Source organism: Hibiscus syriacus, unplaced genomic scaffold (assembly GCF_006381635.1).
Source record: "Hibiscus syriacus cultivar Baekdansim isolate YM2019G1 unplaced genomic scaffold, ASM638163v2 tig00110945_pilon, whole genome shotgun sequence".
In the NCBI taxonomy this organism is placed as follows: domain Eukaryota; kingdom Viridiplantae; phylum Streptophyta; class Magnoliopsida; order Malvales; family Malvaceae; genus Hibiscus; species Hibiscus syriacus.
The window spans coordinates 1,558,045-1,579,632 of NW_024062926.1; the positions used below are offsets into that span (position 1 = coordinate 1,558,045).

Genomic DNA, 21,588 nt, shown 5'->3' on the forward strand with positions numbered 1-21,588 from the left:
CCAGTCGCCACACACGACGGTCTAAAAAACCGAAACACCCCAAAAGGTAAAAAAATGAGATTCTGATCTAGCCCCCTTTTAAATTCTTTTTTTTTTATTATTTGCTGTAAATATGCACTAGGATTGTTGGTATTAGATTAGGCTAGATTCGATTAAAAAGTAATATATTTTATCTTATTTAAACATGCAAAGGTATTTTTAAAAAAGAATCACTATACATATATATATCTGCTACTCGAACGACACAAAATTTACGGTGAGGACCAGTCTCGAATCGAGCGTTGGATCTTTCAAAGCTCTTCTGGCTCAGAATTACGATATCCCAGATGATCATCAATAATTGATTTATAGGGTAAAGTATAGTAATGGTCACTAAAATTTTCTAAAGCTTTCATTTAAGTCCCCTAACTTTTAAAACTTACAATACAATCCCCTAACATTTAGTTTATTTGCAAAATGGTCCCCCAATATTTAGACTCTTTGTAATATGGTCCCCGATCATTTGACGCCGTTACACTTCCGTTAGTATGTTTGCAATATGGTCACTGAACTTTTCAGGTGCTTGCATTTAGGTCCCCCAACTTTTAAAACTTACAATACAGTCCTAAATTTCATTCTAAACCCCAAATTCCTTTTCGATCTCAAATTTCCTTTTTCGCTTCTCTCTTCTCATTTTCAGCATAACTTTTCAGTTGAGGATGCATGGAAAATTCTAATCTAACTTTGAATTATGTGGAGGTGTTGATTTAAATAAGGGTTCATTGAGAGAAGACATGACCAAGGGACTATCAGGACCATCAACGATTCAAGGTGTAATGCTAGATACAGGTCATCTCAGGTGAAGCATAGATGTTCGATGAAATACTTGTGAGAAAAAAATGGGGTTAGAAATGCAAAGTTGACAAATACTACTAAGATGAAGTAAGTATCATTATTGAAAGTCACCAACAAAGCTGGAATTATTTTGTATAAATGACATAATAATTTCTTCGTTTAATCCTTGTACTTAAAGATTTTCCAACAGATGATCAAATATAATGAAATCCCAAACAGTGCATTCACCTATCGTTTGTTTTTTGTTCTTCAATTTTTCGCCATGTAAAATTGTAAACTCAAGCAGTTCTCTGTATTTCAGCTTTTTATTTACAAAGAAAAAATGGAGGAAGAATTGCTTGAACGCAACACCGATTGCGTTTATTTCTTAGCCTCTCCCCTCACTTGTAAGAATGTATTTATTTTCTCTTTTGGGCTATCCAAAAGTAAGCTTTTCCTCTTTCGCACTTTCCTATTTTCAGCTCTCATTATGTGTTTTTGTTGAAATTTTTATGTTTCTGGAACTGCATGCCAATGATCTGGATATTCAGTGTTAGTTTTGAACCAAAACCATCTAATTTTCTTTCATTCTTCTTAATCAAAACTTTTAGTACACCTTATGAAAGATATTCAGTCTATAATAATAGAAGTGAAATAGGGTCATAGGCTAATTTTTTTTGATCTTCTTGTTTGGTTTTTCTTTAAATCAGGGAATTGGTTGTAAGTATCAACATAGTGAAATCGTCAGGCTCAATCCGATAGACTGCTGGTACTAGTTTACTGGGAATTGTATTGATCCGACCTATGGTTTTCAGCGTCCTGTGAGCTCGTATTCTTTTTAATAAGTTCATGTTGATTATGGGACTGATATATCGTGAACGAATTAAATTTTTTACATGTTTTAGAAATTTTACAGTTGAATTGTATTGAATTATAGCTTTAGAAGACAATTCTGCATGCACGCAACTCGAAAGGTATCATGACAGCGTAGTATATTTGGAGCAGTTACTTAACCCTGTCATGATGCCTTTTGAGTTGCGAAAGAGAATGAGAGGTGAATGCGCTGTTGGGATTTCATTATATTTGATCATTTGTTGGAAAATTTTTAAGCACAAGGATTAAACGAAGAAATTATTATATGTCATTTATACAAAATAATTCTAGCTTTGTTGGTGACTTTCAACAATGATACTTACTTCATCTTAGTAGTATTTGTCAATTATGCATTTCTAACCCCATTTTTTTCTCACAAGCATTTCATCGAACATCTATGATTCACCTAAGATGACCTGTATCTAACATTACACCTTGAATCATTGATGGTCCCGATAGTCTCTTGGTTGGGTGTTCTTTCAATGGACCCTTATTCAAGTCAACACCTGCACATAATTCAAAGTTAGATTAGAATTTCCCATACATCCCCGACTGAAAAGTTACGCTGAAAATGAGAAGAGAGAAGCGAAAAAGAAAATTTGAGATCGAAAAGAAATTTGGGGTTTATAGTGAAATTTAGGACTGTATTGCAAGTTTTAAAAGTTGGGGGACCTAAATGCAATTTCCTGAAAAGTTTAGTGACCATATTGCAAACGTACTAACAATAATGTAACGACGTCAAATGATCGGGGACCATATTGCAAATAGACTAAATATTGGGAGACCATATTACAAACAGACTAAATGTTAGGGGACTGTATTGCAAGTTTTAAAAGTTAAGAACCTAAATGAAAGCTTTAGAAAAATTCATTAACCATTACTATACTACACCCTAATTTATAAAGGGCGAATCTTGAAGGACGACCAACCCCTTCAAAGTTATGGTATGTTTTATTTTCCTTTAGGGGAGAATGCTTTTTCCCACTCTTATAAATTCTGGGTATTTCCTTTTTTGATTGAATTATAAGAAAAATGTTAGAGAACGGTTAGATTCCTAGAAGAAAAATGGTTATGGTAGTAAGTTTTGAAACTAGGAGGAAAATGCTTGACTTTCTTAGTATGGATAATTAGGTTTTTACTTGAGAATATGCTGATTTTGGTGGAATGGTATTGATTTTGTTGAGCTAGTTTAGATGGATATTTGATCGTATAACCTGGGGTTACCGAAGATTGTAACATGATCATTGAAATTGAAAGGCATTAATTATGATACCACCCTTTAATCACTTGACCATTTCCCTTTTGAAGGTTTGCAAGCTGATCATACCGTTCACATGGTTCGTGGTTTTGCCCCATCTTCATCTGCACCTCCTCCTTCAGCTACAACAAATGTTGCAGCGGATAATAATGCACCAGGGGTAACTCGGGGTATTGGTTCGAATGAAGGTGCTGGTCTGGGAGCATCCTTATTCCCCGGACTTGGTCCACTTGGTGGTGGCGGCGGTGGTGGAGGTTTTGATTTGTTTGGATCTGGACTTCCTGAATTTGATCAAGTACAGCAACAATTAACTCAAAATCCCAACATGATGAGGGAAATAATGAATACACCTGCTATACAAAGTTTGATGAATAACCCGGAGTTGATGCGCAGTTTGATTATGAGCAATCCGCAAATTCGTGAACTTATTGATCGGAATCCTGAGTTTGGGCATGTACTTAATGATCCTAGCATTCTCCGGCAAACATTGGAAGCTACAAGAAACCCTGAACTCATGCGTGAAATGATGCGAAACACTGATAGGGCTATGAGTAATATTGAAGCCTCTCCTGAGGGATTTAACATGCTTAGGCGTATGTATGAAAATGTTCAGGAGCCATTTTTGAATGCTACAACTTTGGGTGGGAATACTGGAAATAACCCTGGTTCAAACCCATTTGCTGCTTTATTGGGCAATCAAGGTGGTCCTCAAGCTAGAAACTCAACTATTAACACTTCTACGACTAATTCTGAAACTGCTCAGGGACAAACTTCCCCAAACACAAATCCTCTCCCTAACCCTTGGAGCAACACTGTTGGTGGTGGTAAGTATTCTATACTTCATTGAAACATCTTTTCTGTCTAGCTATACTCTTTTGTCCAATGTGCATAATTTTTCATTTTATGCACTTGCTGCTGAGATGAATGGTAACTAATTCCAAATGCTACTGATTGATGAGGAAAATTATATAAGCATGATCCTGAAAACTATTGGTCTAAGTATTTTTTATTATGTAGATTTGATCAATGTTTAAAACAAAGCGTTAGTCCGAGTTTATTCACTTGTTGGGTGAACGGTTTGATTGAGATTTATGTAATTACAGTTTGTTGCCCTTGCAAATTGTCAGGGGGGACCCAGACCAATGCTACTGCAAGGCCAAATCCTGCTGCGGATGCCAGGACACCAGGTGTTGGTGGTCTGGGAAGCCTTGGACTTCCAGATCTGCCTCCAATGATGAATGGAATGCCAGATGCTTCTCAGTTGACTCAGTTATTGCAAAACCCAGCAATATCACAGATGATGCAGAGCATAATGTCTAATCCCCAACATATGAATCAGGTATTTTGAGGAATCACTTCAGTCAAGAGATTTTCATTTGCTTATTTTCAGTTTGTTAAAAATCTGTTTTTAATTTTTAGATTATGAATCTCAACCCCCAACTACGTAGTATGTTTGATTTGAATCCTCAATTGAGAGAGATGATGCAAAACCCAGAAGTACTTCGTCAGATGTTTTCCCCTGAGACAATGCAGGTATGTTCTATGACATTAGTGTCACTGAATTCTCTCTTGGTAAATGCTAAAAGCTTACACAACTTGATGGTTTTGCATCAATATATCTCTTTATTTAAGCTCACCCGTAGCTGATACAGTCTTAAGGGCATGCTAAGGCTACCTCACTTTATAATATCAGATTATTTGCTGTTTTTTTCAATTACTGTTTTTACAGTGGAGTCACCTATGTTCACCTTTCCCCCTTTTCCTTTTATTTCTTGCAGCAAATGCTAGCTTTACAACAGTCCATTATTTCTCTCAATCGACAACAAGCAACCCAGTAAGTGATAGCACCTCTGCCTATTCCATTGATAACAAAAACCTCAATTGCCTTTTACTACTCTTGCTTTCGAGGTTGTCCTAAGATTTCTACACGCTGTGGTTACAAATATCGAAGTGGTTTCTAAACTTACTTAAATCCTATCCGGTTTCTTGATTGAAGATAAATATGTTGTACCTTTCTTCTGTAAGAGATTTGAAAAATAGAATCAAATTCTTATAATAATTTTTTAACCTCATTTGGCTTTTTACAGGGATTCAGCACAGACCGGTGGTACTACAGGTATAGATTATAACAATTCCAAACTGTTCTCTAAAAAGAGCATGAAGATTACTTCCTCAAATTGTCTAGGGCTTTCTCTAGTTTGCTGCGCCATCTTCCTTTACCAGCTCTTTCAACCGTTTTATGTTTTTACTCTTCGTTTTGTTCGATTGTATTTTCAGCGGCACCAGGAGCTGCTAATCTGGACTTGCTGATGAATATGTTTGGCGGACTAGAAGCTGATGGCCTGGGTGTCCCCAACCAGCCTGATGGTTAGCATTCTTATTATATGTTTACGAAGGCATTGGTTTTATTAGATTTTTTTTGTACTTTTGGGTCACTACTAATGGCATCTTCATTGGAATACTAGTTCCCCCAGAAGAACTGTATGCTACACAATTATCGCAACTCCAAGAAATGGGATTCTACGATACGCAAGAGAATATCAGAGCACTACGAGCTACTTCCGGAAATGTCCATGCTGCGGTCGAGAGACTTCTGGGAAACCCGGGGCAGTAATTCCTTGAAATTTCATGCTGCCTTTAAATTTGACCAAGAAACTCCCCCATGTAAGATTAGTTGATATTGGCTTGGTGCCTTGGCAAACCACAGCGTTTATGGGACATAGATTGTTGATTCCTTGTTTTGGTCGTGTTTAGTAAGCAAGTGAACACGATAATATTACACCCGATAACTCGAAGTTGTTGATATTGGGTTATGCTTACATACTTTGGATCATTTCATCATTGGTACTTTGCTTATGTACATACACTTTGAATTGTTCTTTTCTAATTTTAAATAACTTTAAAAGGATGCTTCACACTTTGTGATTTTTGTTCTTCCTTTGTGAGTGGAATCTTACTGGTGATTTCTCATGCATAAGCATATAACATATATGGATATGTGTATATATATATTGTGTTGAATTCTCTTGGTTAATGAGCCAATAAACATTTCATTGATAACCTCAAAAATTACAGATAAAAACGGCCTTTACAACACAGCAGCAAAAGAAGAATGCTGCCTTTACAAAGTTGCAAAGTAGAAGCATATAACTATGAAAGAAAAGAGTTAAACCTTACACCCTCAGACAAATGAACACACTGAAAATCCCACAGATTGCATTCATCCTTGGGCAACTCATTGATGTCGATCAAGCTTCGGCTCCCGGCTTCTTCCCATCTACTCGGTGAAAGTTCTCGTCGTATTCTTTGTAATAAAGAGTGGCCCTATCAGCAATCCTCGCTCTGTCAAAAAAATGAGTCCATCCGAAGCCGCTGATGTAGTACACGTTGCCTCATTTACTCTTGCACTCAAACTCCCACCATTCAGACCCGTCTGTGACCGTTAACAACCAGGAGCTTCAGGAAGTGTACCGCTAAGATCAACAAACCTTCATCCTGCTTCATTGTTTGCAGCAAGATAAACTTTTCCCATCACCGCCAATTTCTTTAATGTGAATTCAAGTTTCTTTTTTTTCTGAAAGAAAGAAGAATGTAGTTTTGATTACACTTTTCTTCAACACTCTTAAGGATTATTTATAACTGAACCAGCTATGCTTTATCGAGCAAGGAAAGGGGAAAAATGCATACAGATTATATGGTTAGAAATCGCGAGGGAAGGTTAAACCCTTCCGACATTGTTCGAAGTTGAATGTTTTTTAGAGTTTTTCTTGCATGCGCTGTAAATTTTTGTAACTTGTTTGTTTTGGTCATCTCGAGAGCTGAAATGGCGATGCTCTGTAATATGTTTGCAGCGGTGTAGTGGAAGGCAGTGTGAGAGGGTCAAGTGCAAGATTATATTGAAAGTTGCCATGCAAGTTGCCAATTGTTGAATAATGCACCGAAAGTGCATTGTATAGTTGGCAGCAATGATTCACCAAAATTGTTGAATTTTATGGCATGGTAAAATGGTTAAATTAGTCCCTGTATTTTAGGGTATTTACAAGATTAGTCCTTAAGCTTCAACTATAAATACCTTAACTCATTTAGCTTCAAAACCACCCTAAATCATTCTAGCTTTCTCCCAAAACTAGAGAATTTAGAGAGTTTTCTTGAGAGTTGTTTTCTCCTTTTTATCAAGAGAGAGTTATCATTGTTTTCTCCTTGTTAGATCGAGAGAAGTTGTAATTCCTATTTTCTCATAGTGAAATTCTTCTACTGTTGCTCGTGGTTTTTACCCTATATTATTTAGGGGTTTTCCGCGTAAAATTTGCGTCTTTTTTATCTTCATTTTTATTTTCTCAAATTATCACTTGAGATTTTGCTCTATCTGATAGCCGTATTCTGCAACAGATTAGTGGATATTGGCCTGGTGCATTAACAAACCACACGATAGTGAAATAGTGGGAGGTATCCGTAATAGAAGCTATGGCAACGAAATTTGATATTGAAAAGTTCAATTAGAGAAATTTCTCATTGTTGAAATTGAAGATGAAAGCCATCTTGAGGAAAGTCGTTTGTCTAGCAGCTATTAGTGAAAGGTCGGTAGATTTCAGAGATGACAACAAATGGATCAAAATTGACGAAAATGCTATGGCAAACTTTCATCTAGCATTAGCAGATGAAGTATTGTTAAGCATCGAGGAGAAGAAGATAACTAAGGAGATATGAGATCAGCTCACCAAACTGTACCAGGCCACATCGTTGCACAATAAAATTTTCCTTAAGAGAAAATTGTACACTTTTCATATGCCAAAATCTACTTCAGTGACGGAGCACTTAAACACACTGAACACTTTATTTTCTCAGTTTACATCCTTAAGATGTACAATAGGAGAACAAGAACGTGCTGAACTTCTACTTCAAAGTCTACCTGATTTGTATGATCAACTCATCATCAACTTGACAAACAGTAATGTCATCAGTCTAGTCTTCGATGACGTTGCAACTGCTTTTCTACAAGAAGAAAACCGACGCAAGAATAAGGAAGACATACAAGTAAATCTGCAACAAGCAGAAACGTTGACAACGATGAGAGGGAGATCAACAGAACGTGGGAAAAAAAGAAATCAAAAACATGGTAGATCAAAGTCGAGAAGCAAAAAGAATTTAAAGTGCTACAACTGTGGAAAGAATGGTCACTTGAAGAATGATTGTTGTAGTCTAGGAAAAAACTCCAATCCACAAGGCAATATCGCAAACACTTCAGATGATGGAGATGCTCTATGTTGTGAAATGTCAACCACCGTGGAAGGTAGAAAAAGATTTGCAGATATATGGCTCATTGATTCAGGAGCAACATATCACATGACCTCAAGAAGAGAATGGTTATTTCATTATGAACCTGGCTTAGGAGGATCCGTGTATAGTTGCAATAGCATGCCTTAGAGATCGTTGGCGTGGGAACCATCAAATTGAAGATGTATGATGGAACAATTAAAGTTGTTCAAGATGTGTGGTACGTGAAAGGTCTGAAGAAAATTTATTATCATATGAATTGTTGGATAATAATGCAAACAAGATTGAAACACGAAAAAGGAATCATGAAGGTGTTCCATGGAGCGCTTGTGGTTATGAAAGGCGAAAAGATAGCAGCAAACTTGAACATGCTAAAGGGAGAGACTTTGCTAGAAGCAGAAGCCTCTGTTGCCTCATGTAGTTCAGATTCTGCAATGCAATGGCATCATAAACTTGGACACAAGTCAGAAAAAGGAATGAAAGTCATTTTGGAGCAAAAGCTACTTCCAGGCTTAACAAATGTGTCACTTACTTTGTGTGAGCATTGTATAACAAGTAAACAACACCGGTTGAAATTCAACACATCAAATTCTAGAGGCAAAAGTATTCTAGAATTGGTTCATTCTGGAGTATGGCAAGCACCAGTCACATCCCTAGGCGGAGCAAAATACTTTGTCTTATTTATTGATGACTACTCCATGAGATGTTGGGTGTACTCTATTAAGAAAAAGTCATACGTGTTTTCAACTTTCAAAAACTTCAAAGCACGGGTGGAACTTGATTCTGGGAATAAGATCAAGTGTTTCAGAATAGATAATGGAGGAGAATACACAAGTGAATAATTTGATGACTTTTCCAGGAAAGAAGACATCAAAAAACAGTTCACAGTGGCAAACACTCCTCAACAAAATGGAGTGGAAGAGCGGATGAACAGAACCTTGTTAGAAAGAACAAGAGCAATATTGAGGCCTGCAGGTCTAGAAAAATCATTTTGGGCAGAAGCAGTCAATACCGCCTGTTATTTGGTGAATCGAGCTCCATCAACTACAATAGAGCTGAAGACACCAATGGAGATGTGGACTGGTAAACCAACTGATTATTCAAACCTCCATGTATTTGCAAGAATACTGTACATAATGTATAACTCCCAAGAAATTTCAAAGTTGGATCCAAAATCCAGGAAATACAAATTCTTGGGGTATACTGATGATATAAAGGGGTATCACTTGTGAGATCCCACTGCCCACAAAGTGATCATCAGCAGGGATGTTATATTTGTAGAAGATAAACTACAATGGAAAGAAAAATATGATAGCGCTGAAAAGTCAGAGACTACACAGATACATGTGGAAAAGAAAGTTGAACAAGGAGATTCTTCTGAAGCAAAACTAGCACATGATGAACAAGAACAAGAGAGTTCTGAAGCTCCAACAACTCGTCAATCAGAACGTGTGAGAACACGTCCCAATTGACACTCAAATTATGTTATAGAAGGAAATATTGCATACTGCCTTTTAATAGAGGACGGTGAGCCATCAACATACCAGGAGGCAATAAACATCTCAGATACTTCACTATGGATGATGGCGATGCAAGAAGGAATTGAAGCCCTTCATAAAAATAATACATGGGACCTTGTGCCACTACCACAAGGAAGGAAGCCAGTTGGTAACAAATGAGTCTTCAAAATCAAGCGAAATGGTAACGATCAAGTTCAGAGGTATCATGCAAGACTGGTGGTCAAAGGATATGCTAAAAAAGAATGTATTGATTTCAATGAAATTTTTTCTCCTGTGGTTCGACTAACAACAGTTCGAGTAGTCTTTGCAATGTGTGCTACATTGAACTTACATCTAGAGCAGTTAGATGTTAAAACAACCTTCATGGAAATCTTGAAGAAGAGATTTATATGCTCTAGCCTGAAGGTTTTGAAGAAGAAGAAAAAAATAACTTGGTTTGCAGGTTGAACAAATCTCTGTACGGTCTAAAATAGGCGACGAGGTATTGGTATAAGCGATTTGATTCATTCATTATGTGCCTTGGATACAACAGACTTAACGCATACCCTTGTGCTTATTTCAAGAGGTTTGGTGATAACGAGTTTGTTATATTGTTGTTGTATGTGGATGACATATTGGTTGCAGGACCCAACAAATATCATATTGAAGAATTGAAGGCACAACTGGCTAGGGAATTTGAAATGAAGGACTTGGGATCAGCAAACAAGATTCTAGGGATGCAAATTCATCGAGACAGAAGTAATAGGAAGATTTGGATTTTATAAAAGAATTACTTGAAGAAGATCTTGTCATGATTCAACATGCAAGATTGTATGCCAATTTCTACCCCTCTTCCTATTAACTTCAAATTATCCTCCAGTATGAGTCCTAGTAGTGAAGAAGAGAGGATGGAGATGTCTCAAGTGTCGTATGCATCAATAGTGGGAAGTTTAATGTTCGCTATGATATGCACAAGACCAGACATTGCACAAGCAGTGGGAGTGGTTAGTCGGTGCATGAAGAATCCAAGGAAAAAGCATTGGAATACAGTAAATAGGATCCTGAGATACATCAAAGGGAACTCAAATGTTGCATTATGTTACGGATGATTAAACTTTCTTATCAATGGGTATGTCAATTCTGACTATGCAGAGGATTTGGATAAAAGCAAATCTACAACATGATATGTGTTCAAAGTTGCTGGTGGAGTTGTAAGTTGGGTTTCAAAATTGCAGTCAGTTGTGGCTACATCCACAACAGAAGCAGAATATGTAACAGCTACACAAGCCAGTAAATAAGCAATTTGGATGAAGATTTTATTGGAGGAGCTTGGGTACAATCAAGAGTATGTCTCTATGTTTTGTGATAGTCAAAGCATCTTGCATCTAGCAATGAATCTAACATTTTATTCAAGGACAAAGCACATATGATTTTAGTGCCATTTCATTCGTGAAAAGGTGGAATAAGGGACGATAGATATGCAAAAGATCCATACCAAAGACAACATACCAGATTTCATGATGAATGCAATCAATGCTGATAAATTTACTTCGTGTCGATCCTTTTGTGACCTGTGAGAAACGTAAACAACATGATGGTACAAGGTAGAAAGAATGGTGTGAAGATGTGATTGTTCCAATCAAATATTCAAGTGAGAGATTGATGAAAGTTGCAATGCAAGTTGCCAAGCTAGTTGGCAGTAATGATACTCCAAAATTGTTGAATAATGCACCGAAAGTGCATTGTATAGTTGGCAGCAATGATTCACCAAAATTGTTGAATTTTATGGCATGATAAAATTTCTAAATTAGTCTTTGTACTTTAGGGTATTTACAAGATTAGTCCTTAAGCTTCAACTATAAATACCCTAACTCATTTAGATTCAAAACCATCCCAAATCATTCTAGCTTTCTCCCAATAATAGAGAATTTAGAGAGTTTTCTTGAGAGTTGTTTTCTCCTTTTTATCAAGAGAGAATTATCATTGTTTTCTCCTTGTTAGACCGAGAGAAGTTATAATTCCTATTTTCTCATAGTGAAATTCTTCTACCGTTGCCTGTGGTTTTTACTCTATTTTATTTAGGGGTTTTCCACGTAAAATTTGCATCTTCTTTATCTTCATTTTTATTTTCTCAAATTATCAGTTGAGATTTTACTCTATACAATAACCGTATTCTGCAACATATTAGTGGATATTGGCTTGGTGCATTGGCAAACCAAAAAGATTATTGATCATAGATGGTTGATTTCTTGCTTTGGTCGTGTTTAATAAGCAAGTAAACATGAAAATATTGTACCCGAGAACTTGAAGTGGTTGATATAGGATTATGCATACATACTATTGTGTTTATATTTTGATTTAAATAAAATACATTCATATTTGAATACGTGTTCTACTTCACACAACCAATAAGCATTTCATTGATAACCTCAAGATCTTGACAATGCAGCAGAATTCTCTGCCTTTACAAAGAAAATTTGCAAATCACAAAAACATATATTATTCATCTATAAGCAAAAGAAGGAAAACATACATCAATCTTAGACCATTACACAAACAAGCTCTCTACCTCACTTGGATTATGTGGAAGTCTCTGTCTTCGTCCTTGGAATAAAGGGTGACCAAAGCATCCATCCTCGGTCGGACGAAACACCTCCACCCAGAGCCGCTAATGCAGTACACAACGTCTCATTCACTCTTGCATTCAAACTTCCCATTCAGACCCGTCGGTGACCATTAAAATAATTCGACCACCGGGGAGTGTGCGACTACGATCAGTAAACCTCCACCTTACTACATGGTGTGATGTGAGATTAACTTCCGTGATTGCTTCTATTTCTTAAAACTCAGAAGATTATAATGTGATTGCATTTCTCAAACAACTCATTCTGCATTTTATAGCAGAACCAAGTATGCTTACTCGAGCGAAGAAAGAAGAAACATTATTCCGAGTCGAATATTTTTTAGAGTGTTTCTTGCGTAGGCTGTAAATGTTTGCAATTTGTTCGTTTAGGCCATCGTGAGAAGTAAAATGTGGATGCTCTGTTTTCATGGATAAGCTTGGTCTCATGTCAAACATCGAGCAACGCATCATATGGTAGTGTGACTGCGCCATTTTTAGCATTTGGATGTTGGAAAAAATATATATGTAAAATGTTGTGGGGAAATTCTTTGGACATTGTTCGAACTCGATGCTCTATTTTTGTATAACTGTGAATGTTTAATATTTGTTTGTTTTTAGTGTTTGCAAGAGCTAACTCATTATTTGGTAGTGTAATGAATCCCCATTATCTTAATTTCGTAATTAAAATTGCGCTGCTTTTTTCTCTTAACAGAGAAAATCCCAGCATCGCTCGCTCGCTTGGGAGAGAGACTATGAATCAGACTTTCCCTAGCCAATTAATTATTATTAGGATATATTACAAACTCCATCACTCAACTTTCTCCTCACTTCTATTTTAGTCATTAAAATTCATTTATTTTTTAATTTGATCATTGTATTTTCAAATTATATCATCACGTTATCAGTAATATTTGATAGTTAATCTCTTTCATGTGAAACTTTACTTGGAACTTATTTTTGGTTTAGTTAACATTTTGACTTTGGATGCTCATTTGATCAATGATCCTCCTATTAATGAAATTCAATAGCCTTAAATGAAAAAATATGCACGATTATTTCTTTAAATTCAAAATTTCATGACATTGGGATAAATGATCTCATTAATCATTGTGAATTTGTTGAAAATTTGAAGAAAAAATTGAAACTTCTATGTTAAACTAAAAGAATTTACCTCATATATTCTATGTTCTAGTAGGCTGAATCTCATTCAATTCATTCATGGAATTTAATAAATAAATAAATAGTTTAATATGCTTTTGTCATTAGATAATGATATAAAAATGTAACAAACTCAAAGGATATAATGTTTCAATGAGTTCTTTTGAAGTGTTTCTTAAGGTTTGTTAAACTTGGTCAATAAAATTACAATGCTATGTTTTCATGGATAAACTTGTGTTGAAAATGCACCGAAAGTGCATGTTGAAAAAAAGGAATGAAAATTGTCAAAAATGGAAGCACCGAAAGTTTGCATCAGTTTTTGTTGAATTTTGACAATGGGAAAATTACAAATTTAATCTCTGCACTTTAAGGTATTTATAAGATTAATCCTTAAACTTTAACTATAAATACCCTAACCCATTTAGCTTCAGAACCATCCCAAATTATTCTAGCTTTCTCCTAATACTAGAGAATTTAGAGAGTTTTCTTGAGAGTTGTTTTCTCCTTTTTATCAAGAGAGAATTTTTATTATTTTTTCCTTGTTAGATCGAGAGAAGTTGTAATTCTTATTTTCTCATAATGAAATTCTTCTACTGTTGCCCGTGGTTTTTATCTTATATTATTCAGGGGTTTTCCACGTAAAATTTGTGTCTTTTTTATCTTCATTTTTTTTTCTCAAATTATCAGTTGCGATTTTGCTCTATCCGATAGCCGTAATCCGCAACAATTGGTATCAAGCGCCAGATTAAAGTGTGTAATATCTACTTATTGTCTTTGTCGTTTCCACCAAAAGGTGAATCATCCAACCTAAGAAAGTAAGAATGTATTACCCATTCTTTGAAGGTTCTAGAGAACTATTCACGATAGTGAAATAGTTGGAGCTATCCGTAATAGAAGCTATGGCAACGAAATTTGATATTGAAAAATTCAATGGGAGAAATTTCTCATTGTGGAAATTGAAGATGAAGGTCATCCTGAGGAAAGATGGTTGTCTAACAGCTATCAGTTAAAGGCTGGTAGATTTCATAGATGACAACAAATAGATCGAAATGGACGGGAAGGCTATGGAAAACTTTTATCTAGCATTAGGAGATGAAGTATTGTCAAGCATCAAGGAGAAGAAGACAACTAAGGAGATATGAGATCATCTCACCAAATTGTACGAGGCCACATCGTTGCACAATAAAATTTTCCTTAAGAGGAAATTGTGCACTCTCCGTATGTCAGAATTTACTTCAGTGACAGAGCACTTAAACACACTAAACACTTTATTTTCTCAGCTTACATCATTGAGATGTACAATAGGAGAACAAGAACGTGATGAACTTCTACTTCAAAGTCTACCTGATTCGTATGATCAACTCATCATCAACTTGAAAAATAGTAATGTCACCAGTCTAGTCGTCAATGATGTTGCAGCTGCTGTTCTACAAGAAGCAAAACGACGCAAGAACAAGGAAGACAGACAAGTAAATCTGCAACAAGCAGAAACGTTGACAACGATGAGAGGAAGATAAACAAAACATGGCTAAAGCAGTAGTCACAAACATGGTAGATCGAAGTCGAGAAGCAGAAAGAATTTAAAGTGCTACAACTGTGGAAAGAATGGTCACTTGAAGAAGGATTGTTGGAGTCTAAATGAAAACTCTAATCCATAAGGTAATAAGCAAACACTTCAGATGATGGAGATGCTCTATGTTGTGAAGCGTCAACCACCGTGGAAGTCAGAAAGAGATTTACAGATATATGGCTCATTGATTCGGGAGCAACATATCACATGACCTCAAGAAGAGAATAGTTCTATCATTATGAACATGTCTTAGAAGGATCTGTGTATAGTTGCAATGATCATGCCTTAGAGATCGTTGGCGTGGGAACCATCAAATTGAAGATGTATGATGGAACAATTAAAGTTGTTTGAGATGTGCGTCATGTGAAAGGCCTGAAGAAAAATTTATTATCCAATGGATTGTTGGATAATAATGCAAGCAAGATTGAAACACAGAAATGAATCATGAAGGTGTTCCATTGAGCGCTTGTGGTAATGAAAGGCGAAAAGATAGCAACAAACTTGTACATGCTGAAGGGAGAGACTTTGCTAGAAGCAGAAGCCTCTGTTGTCTCATGTAGTTCAGATTCTGCAATGCTATGGCATCAGAAACTTAGACACGTGTCTGAACAAGAAATGAAAGTCCTTGTGGAGAAAAAGCTACTTCCAAGCTTAACAAAGGTATCACTTACTTTGTGTGAACATTGTATAACAAGTAAGAATCACCAGTTGAAATTCAACACGTCAAATTCTAGAGGCAAAAGTGTTCTAGAATTGGTTCATTCTGACGTATGAAAAACACCAATTACATCCCTAGGTGGAGCAAAATACTTTGTCTCATTTATTGATGAGTACTCCAGGAGATGTTGGGTGTACCCTATTAAGAAGAAGTCAGACTTGTTTTCAATTTTCAAAAACTTCAAAGCACGGGTGGAACTTGATTCTAGAAAAAAGATCAAGTGTTTCATAACAGATAATGGAGGAAAATACACAAGTGAAGAGTTTGATGACTTTTGCAGGAAAAATAACGCATCGAAAAATAGTTCACAGTGGCGAACACTCCTCAATAAAATGGATTGGTAGAGCGGATGAACATAACCTTGTTAGAAAGAACAAGAGCAATGTTGAGGGCTGCAGGCCTAGAACAATCATTTTGGGCAGAAGCAGTCAATACCACTTGTTATTTGGTAAATCGAGCTCCATCAACTGCAATAGAGATGAAGACACCAATAGAGATGTGGACTGGTAAACCAGTTGATTATTCAAACCTCCATGAATTTGGAAGTATTGTGTACGTGATATACAACTCCCAAGAAATTTCAAAGTTGGATCCAAAATCCAAGAAATGCAAATTCTTGGGGTATGCTAATGGAGTAAAGGGGTATCGCTTGTGGGATCCCATTGCCTGCAAAGTGATCATTAGTAGGGATATTATCTTTATAGAATATAAACTATAAAGAAAAGAAGACGATGATAGCGTTAAAAAGTCAGAGACTACACAGATATATATGGAAAAGGAGTTTGAACAAGGAGATTATTCTAAAGTAAAACCAGCACATGATGAACAAGAACCAGAGAGTTATCAAGATCCAATAACTCGTCAATCAGATCTTGTGAGAAGACGTCCCAATTGGCACTCAGATTATGTTATAGAAGAAAATATTGCATACTGGCTTTTAACAGATGACGGTGAGCCATCAACATACCAGGAGGTAATAAACAGCTCATATGCTTCACTGTGGATGATGGCGATGCAAGAAGAAATTGAAGCCCTTCATAAAAATAATACATAAGACCTTGTGTCACTACCATAAGGAATGAAGTCAATTGGTAACAAATTGGTCTTCAAAATCAAGCGAAATGGTGACGATCAAGTTGAGAGGTATCGTACAAGACTGGTGGTCAAAGGATATGCTCAAAAAGAATGTATTGATTTCAATGAAATCTTTTCTCCTATGGTTCGACTAACAACAGTTCAAGTAGTTTTGACAATGTGTGCTACATTGAACTTACATCTAGAGCAACTAGATGTTAAAGTAGCTTTTCTTCATGGAAATCATGAAGAAGAGATTTATATGCTCCAGCCTAAAGGTTTTGTAGAAAAAGAAAAGAAAAACTTGGTTTGCAAGTTGAACAAATCTCTATACGGTCTAAAATAGGCACCGAGGTGTTGGTATAAGAGATTTGATTCCTTTATTATGTGTCTTGGATACAACAGACTTAATACAGACCCTTGCGATTATTTCAAGAGGTTTGGTGATAACGATTTTGTTATATTGTTGTTGTATGTGCATGACATGTTGGTTGCAGAACCCAATAAAGATCATATTGAAGAATTGAAGGCACAACTGGCTAGGGAATTTGAAATGAAGGACTTGGGATCAACAAACAAGATTATGGGGATTCAAATTCACCGAGATAGAAGTAATAGGAAGATTTAGCTTTCACAAAAGAATTACTTGAAGAAGATCTTGTCACGATTCAACATGCAAGATTGTAAGCCAATTTATACCCCTCTTCCTATTAACTTCAAATTATCCTCATGTATGAGTCCTAGGAGTGATTAAGAGAGGATAGAGATATCTCGAGTACCGTATGCATCGGCAGTGGGAAGTTTAGTGTTCGTTGTGATATGCACAAGACCAGACATTGCACAAGTAGTGGGAGTGGTTAGTCGGTACATGGCAAATCCAGGCAAATAGCATTGGAATACAGTAAAGAGGATCCTGAGATACATCAAAGGGACCTCAAATGTTGCATTATGCTATAGAGGATCAAACTTACTTATCAAGGGGTATGTTGATTCTGACTATGTAGTAGATTTGGATAAAAAATATCTACTACATGATATGTGTTCAAAGTTGCTGGTGGAGTTGTAAGCTGAGTTTCAAAATTGTAGTCAGTTGTGGCTACATCCATAACAGAGGCAGAATATGTAGTAGCTACACAAGCCAGTAAAAAAACAATTTGGTTGAAGATGCTATTGGAGGAGTTTGAGCACAATCAAGAGTATGTTTCTCTGTTTTGTGATAGTCAAAACGCCTTGCATCTAGCAAGGAATCCAGTATTTCATTCAAGGACAAATCACATACGAGTTCAGTACCACTTCATTCATGAAAAGGTGGAAGAAAGGACGGTAGATATGCAGAAAATCCATACTAAAGACAACATAGCAGATTTCATGACGAAGGCGATCAATGTTGATAAATTTACTTGGTGTCGATCCTCTTGTGGCCTGTCAGAAACGTAAGCAACATGATGGTACAAGGTAGAAAGATTGGTGTGAAGATATGATTGTTCCAATCAAATCTTCAAGTGGGAGATTATTGAAAATGCACCAAAAGTGCAAGTTGAAAAAAAGGAATGAAAATTGTCAAAAAATGAAGCATCGAAAGTTTGTAGCAATTTTTGTTGAATTTTGGCAATGGGAAAATTTCAAATTTAATCCCTACACTTTATGTTATTTACAAGATTAGTCCTTAAGCTTTAACTATAAATACCCTAACCCATTTATCTTCAAAACCATCCTAAATCATTCTAGTTTTCTCCCAATACTAGAGAATTTAGAGGGTTTTATTGAGAGTTGTTTTCTCCTTTTTTTCAAGATAGAATTGTTATTGTTTTCTCCTTGTTAGATTGAGAGAAGTTGTAATTCCTATTTTCTTATAGTGAAATTCTTCTATTGTTACCCATGGTTTTTACACTATATTATTTAAGGGTTTTCCACGTAAAATGTGTCTTTTTTATCTTCATTTTTATTTTATCAAATTATCAGTTGTGATTTTGCTCTATCCGATAGCCGTATTCCACAACAACTTGGTCATGTCAAACTTACAGAGCAGTTTGACAGGGCGATGCTCTGTAAGTTTTGAGATATTCACCACTTTGATAAAATAATCTTGTAATTAAGGATGAATAAAATTAGGTTCGATTTAAAAATATATATTATATTTTCACTTTTAAGCTATTTGAATTACTTGAAAATTTATATTTTTAATTCTTAATTCTAAATTTCCAATCGAATTTGAAATTACAAAACTAAAAAAATTGAAAAATTAAAACGACAACCTTAATCTCTACTAAAAGAAGGAAAACGGTTGAACATATCATTTATCCTTGGCCGGACGAAACGCCGCCACTCAGAACCGCTGATACAGTACACATCGTCTCCTTCGTTCTTACATTCAAGCTTCTACCATTGGGAGCCGTCGGTGACTGTTAAAACGATTCGACCACCGGGGAGTGTGCGACTATGGTCACGAAACCTCCACCTTGCGTCATGGTGTGCTGGGAGATTAACTTCACCGATTGCATTTCTCAAGCAACTAATTCTGTGTTTTATAGCAGAACAAGGTCTGCTTACTCGAGCAAAGAAACATGTGATGTATGTATATGGTTGAAAAATGCATATTGTCTCCAGAACAGTATAAAATCTTCGGACATTGTTCCAAGTCGAATGTTCTGTAAATTATTCTATATATTTTGTTTGTGATTGCCATCGTGTGAACTAACTAAAAGCTCGATGTATTAGTGGGAGTAGTGGAATAGCGACCGTTATATAATAGTAGTGGTGGTGTCTGAAACTGTTATTACTGAAAATAACGGTGTTACATGGAATCATATCAATAGTAGTGGATTGCATTCACAATATAATGATTAGCGGTCAATTAAGTAACAGTGGGTCGCAATTCCCACTATTATTATGTTATTCTATTTTTTTTTAAATAACTTAATTTTAAAAAAAAATCAACTCTTTTAATGAATTGACGATGATGATATCCGTAATAACTACAATATTATTTATTATATATATAATTATAATAAACGTCGCGACTAAACATTTGACCGTAACTGTAATTTAAATCTTTAGTTGGACGTTAGAGTTTTCATGGTGGCTTCATAAACCTAGTAGAACAGCGAGACTGTCGTTCGATTGCGAGACTGCTGCGCACAAGTTTTAGCTTTTGGCCCATGCTGTGTTGCGCTTCCACAACAGTTATTTTGGGTTAAAGTAGTTTTAGTCCCTGAACTTTGTAATTTTTCTTAATTTAATCCTTAAACTTTTTTTTTAATTTAGATCAATCCTTAAACCTCGTAACTTGGATAATCTTTTGACACTTTGAAATCGTATCATATCATCGCCTGAAAAATTCGAATAATATTATATATATATCTGGATGATGATGTGATGTACTTTAGTCGCAAAGCTCAAAACTAGTCTTATCGAACGATCATTGAAGGAGTTCAAAGTTTTATAACATCAAAAGTTTAGATAAATTTTCGTAGATTTGAATAGGTTTTTGTATAAAACCAATATATAAGAAAGATTAATGAAATACGAATAATTTAGTACCGTTATTACTGTGAATGATGTTTGATGACAATTTTAATTGACTGACAGCAACGATTAAAGAAGTTAATAATTGTTTACAAAAAAATGAAAGAAAATAGTCGCATCATCACATTATCAGTAAGATTTGATTATTAATCTCTTTCATGTGAAACTTTACTTGGAACTTATTTTTGGTATAGTGAACATTTTGACTTTGGACGTTCATTTGATAAATGATCCTCCTATTAATGAAATTCAATAACCATAAATGAAAAAAGATGCACTATTATTTCTTTAAATTCAAAATTTCATGACATTGAGATAATTGATCTCATCAATCGTTGTGAATTTGTTGAAAATTTGAAGAAAAAAAAATTGAAATTTCTATGTTCAAATTTTTTTATATGTTCAAAAAATTGAAAATTTCATGACATTTCGTTGTGAATTTTTTCTATGTTCAAATTTGAACATAGAAAATGTTATCAAATTCAAAAATACAATGATCAAATTAAAAAATAAATAAATTTTAATGACTAAAATAAGAGTGAGGAGAAAGTTGTGTGATGGAGTTTGTAATATATCCTAATAATAATTAATTGGCTTGGGAAAGTCTGATTCATCATCTCTCGCAAGTGAGCGAGCGAGCGATGCTGGGATTTTCTCTGTTAAGAGAAAAAAGCAGCGCAATTTTAATTATAAACTAAATCGAGAGAATGTGAATTCGTTACACTACCAAATGATGAGTTAGTTCTCGCAAACACCAAAAACAAACAAATATTAAACATTCACAGTTATACGAAAACAGAGCATCGAGTTCGAACAATGTCCAAAGATTTTCCCAACAACATTTTACATATCTATTTTCCCAACATCCAAAAGATAAAAATCGCGCAGTCACGCTACCATATGATGCGTTTCTCGATGTTTGACATGAGACCAAGTTTATCCATGAAAACAGAGCATCCCCATTTTAAGCTCTCGCGATGGCCAAAACGAACAAATTGCAAACATTTACAGCCTACACAAGAAACTCTCTCGAAAACATTCGACTCGGAATAATGTTTCTTCTTTCTTCGCTCGAGTAAGCAGACATGGTTCTGCTATAAAATGCAGAATGACTTCTTTGAGAAATGCAATCACATTACAATCTTCTGAGTTTGAAGAAATGGAAGCAATAGGGGAAGTTAATCTCGCAGCACACCATGAAGC

General features: G+C 35.6%; 1 protein-coding gene across 1 annotated transcript; it reads left to right on the top strand.

The window, feature by feature from the left end:
• Positions 1 to 2,584: 2,584 nt before the first annotated feature.
• On the top strand, positions 2,585 to 12,056 carry LOC120147936 (ubiquitin domain-containing protein DSK2b-like; the record flags this gene model as incomplete). The annotated part of the gene is made up of 9 exons (XM_039161165.1): positions 2,585 to 2,630; positions 2,995 to 3,768; positions 4,072 to 4,283; positions 4,364 to 4,477; positions 4,723 to 4,778; positions 5,032 to 5,060; positions 5,222 to 5,311; positions 5,410 to 5,621; positions 11,981 to 12,056. Coding segments are annotated over 8 exons (1,470 nt in total), but the record flags the coding sequence as incomplete, so codon positions are not given.
• Between the last annotated feature and the right edge of the window lie 9,532 nt (positions 12,057 to 21,588).